This window comes from Chaetura pelagica, unplaced genomic scaffold, assembly GCF_000747805.2.
Source record: "Chaetura pelagica isolate M959 unplaced genomic scaffold, ChaPel_1.0 scaffold314, whole genome shotgun sequence".
NCBI classification, from domain to species: domain Eukaryota; kingdom Metazoa; phylum Chordata; class Aves; order Apodiformes; family Apodidae; genus Chaetura; species Chaetura pelagica.
Genome location: NW_009953218.1, coordinates 61,947 through 64,382, shown reverse-complemented (window position 1 = coordinate 64,382; position 2,436 = coordinate 61,947). Strand labels below are relative to the sequence as shown.

General features: G+C 47.9%; 1 protein-coding gene across 1 annotated transcript in view; it reads right to left on the bottom strand.

The window, feature by feature from the left end:
• The window catches only part of ZFC3H1 (zinc finger, C3H1-type containing), a 43,235-nt gene extending 42,926 nt beyond the window's left edge, over window positions 1-309 (bottom strand). The window contains exon 1 of the mRNA XM_009997756.1: window positions 9-309. Coding sequence (XP_009996058.1) covers window positions 9-309 — 301 coding nt within the window. The remainder of the gene's footprint in view (window positions 1-8) is intronic.
• Between the last annotated feature and the right edge of the window lie 2,127 nt (window positions 310-2,436).

Below are 2,436 nucleotides of genomic sequence, written 5' to 3'. Positions count from 1 at the left end.
GGTCCCACCCCGGCCGCTCCGCCGCTTTCGTTTCCTGCGCAAGCGGCCGCCGCCCCGCCCGCCGCGAGGCCGCGCCCCGTCCCTGCCCAGCGGGAGGGGAAGAGAGATGCGTAACGTCAGGGAAAAAAGGAGGGAGAGGGAGCTCCTGAGCGTGGTCTCTCCCGGGTAACGTAGTTCTCCGCTCCGGACCGCGCAAGGCTGAGGGCGGGGAAAGGGGCTGAGCCCATAGGGAGGCTGCTCCGGGGGGCGGGTGCCAATGGGGGGCCGAGCCGCCATGTTGGTAAAGGAGGCGGGAGGCGAGGCCGCCATTTTGTTGGGGGGCAGCGAGCGCGTGTTGGGGCGGTGACCCCGCTTTTCCCTCTCCCTGCCACAGCAGGGTCAGTGGCAGCCTCCTTAGCACCGTCCGGGGTATTGCCAGCCAGGGCGCTTCTGGGGCACAAGTGCAGCTGGACATCATGTGGGTGCCTGTTCCCCTGTGCCACACACCCTTTCTGTTTTGGCAGGGCCTTTCCTGTCTGCCTCCAAAAGCAGCAGAGACTTGTAAAGAAGGAGAAGCAGCCGCTGTCCTGGCAGTGCCCAGCACCCTAGGAGGCATCATTAACCTGCCAGCTCCCTCTCGGTAGATAAACTGCAGTTAAATTCTTTTAAAGGTTTCTGGGAGGTGCTCCCAATTTATAGTTGTTGTGAGTTCCAGATTAGCCTTAATGTCTTATGTGATAAGAGTGAAAAGTGAGCATTGGAGAGGGTAAAGCAATTCCATGAACTCCTTAACAGGCTTGAGAGGTGGGACCATGCAAACTGCATGAAGTTCAACAAGGCTAAGTGCAAGGTCCTGCACATGTGTCAGGGCAATCCCAAACACAAATCCAGGAGATACAGGACTGAGAACAGCCCTAAGGTGAAGGACCTGGGAGTGTTGGTTGAGGAGAAGCTCAACATGAGCCAGCATGTGCACTTGCAGCCCAGAAAGCCAACTGTATCCTGGGCTACATCAAAAGAAGCATGGCAGGAAGGTCAAGGGAGGTGATTCTGCCCTGCTGTTCCACTCTTATGAGACCCCATCTGGAGTACTGTGCGCAGTTCAGGGGCTTGCAACATAAGAAGGACATGAAGCTCCTGGAGAGAGTCCAGAGAAGGGCCACAAAGATGATCAGAGGGCTGGAGCACCTCTCCTATGAAGACAGGCTAAGAGAGTTGTGGCTGTTCAGCCTGGAGAAGGCTCTGGAGAGACTTTATAGTAGCCTTCCAGTGCCTGAAGGGGCCTACAGGAGAGCTGGGGTGGGAATTTTTTGCAAGGGCATGTGGTGATAGGACAGGGGGGAATGATTTTAATCTGAAAGAGGTTAAATTTAGATTTGATATTGGGAAGACATGCTTTCCTGTGAGGGAGGTGAGACACTGGAACAGGTTGCCCAGGGAAGCTGCGGGTGCCCCCTCTCTCAAAGTGTTTGAATCCAGGTTGGATTCAAATTTGTGTCTCCTGAAAAGCTCATCAGACTTGACTTTTAAAATGTAGAGCCCAGTCACTAAGAATTTCTTCACAATGATCATGTATGCTAAATGCCTTTGCTGACTTGCCATTGTTCTAGAACTTTGAGAAAGACTACTGCCTTTTTTGTGCTCTTCCTGAGGACAAGTTATTAAGGTTGTTTTTTTTCAGTGAATAGAGCACAAGTACCAAAAATAAAATTCAATATAATGTTATTATTTATTTTTATTATTTGCCTTTTTCTCTAGATTTTCTTTAGATCCAACAAGAGTAGGAGAATGGATAATGCATATGCTTTGTAAAGTCAAAAATGTGGTACCAAACTAACTTACTTTTCTTCACTCAAAACACTTTGCCTCCACTTTTGTTGACATAACCAGACAAACTAAATGACTTAACATAGATACTGTCCCATTGACTTGACGTCATACAGAACCCAGGGTAGAGTAATGCAATGTCCTAAATTTCTCTAATTTCGTCTGTTTAAAACAGCATGGAGTCTATTAGAATATTTTCAAGGAGGAATGAAGCAAGTTAAAAGTTTGCCTTTTTTGTATATATATGTTTTATCATACTACAGTGTCAGACTTATTTTTATCAGTTCTAGAGATACTGTCTCTAGAAACTATTTTACATCTGCCACAGTACTAAAAACATCTGCTAATATGACACAGAGCCTATGGAAAACTTTCCAAGTAGCAGCTGGCGGTCAGGCAGGTTTCTTAAATGGTGCTGGGTGCTTATGTCTGTGTCTGAAATCTGATCTGTTGTAGTTACAAAGAAGTTTCAGTATCACTAGATCTAAGCTGCAGAAATTTCCCTCCCAGAAGACATTTGCTTACTTGGGCATCCCAGAGCTCTGCATATACCTGATTCCAGCTTCCTGTGTACAGTTACCTTTCTTTCTAAGTGTTTTCACACACCAGCAAGAAATTAGTATCAGCACC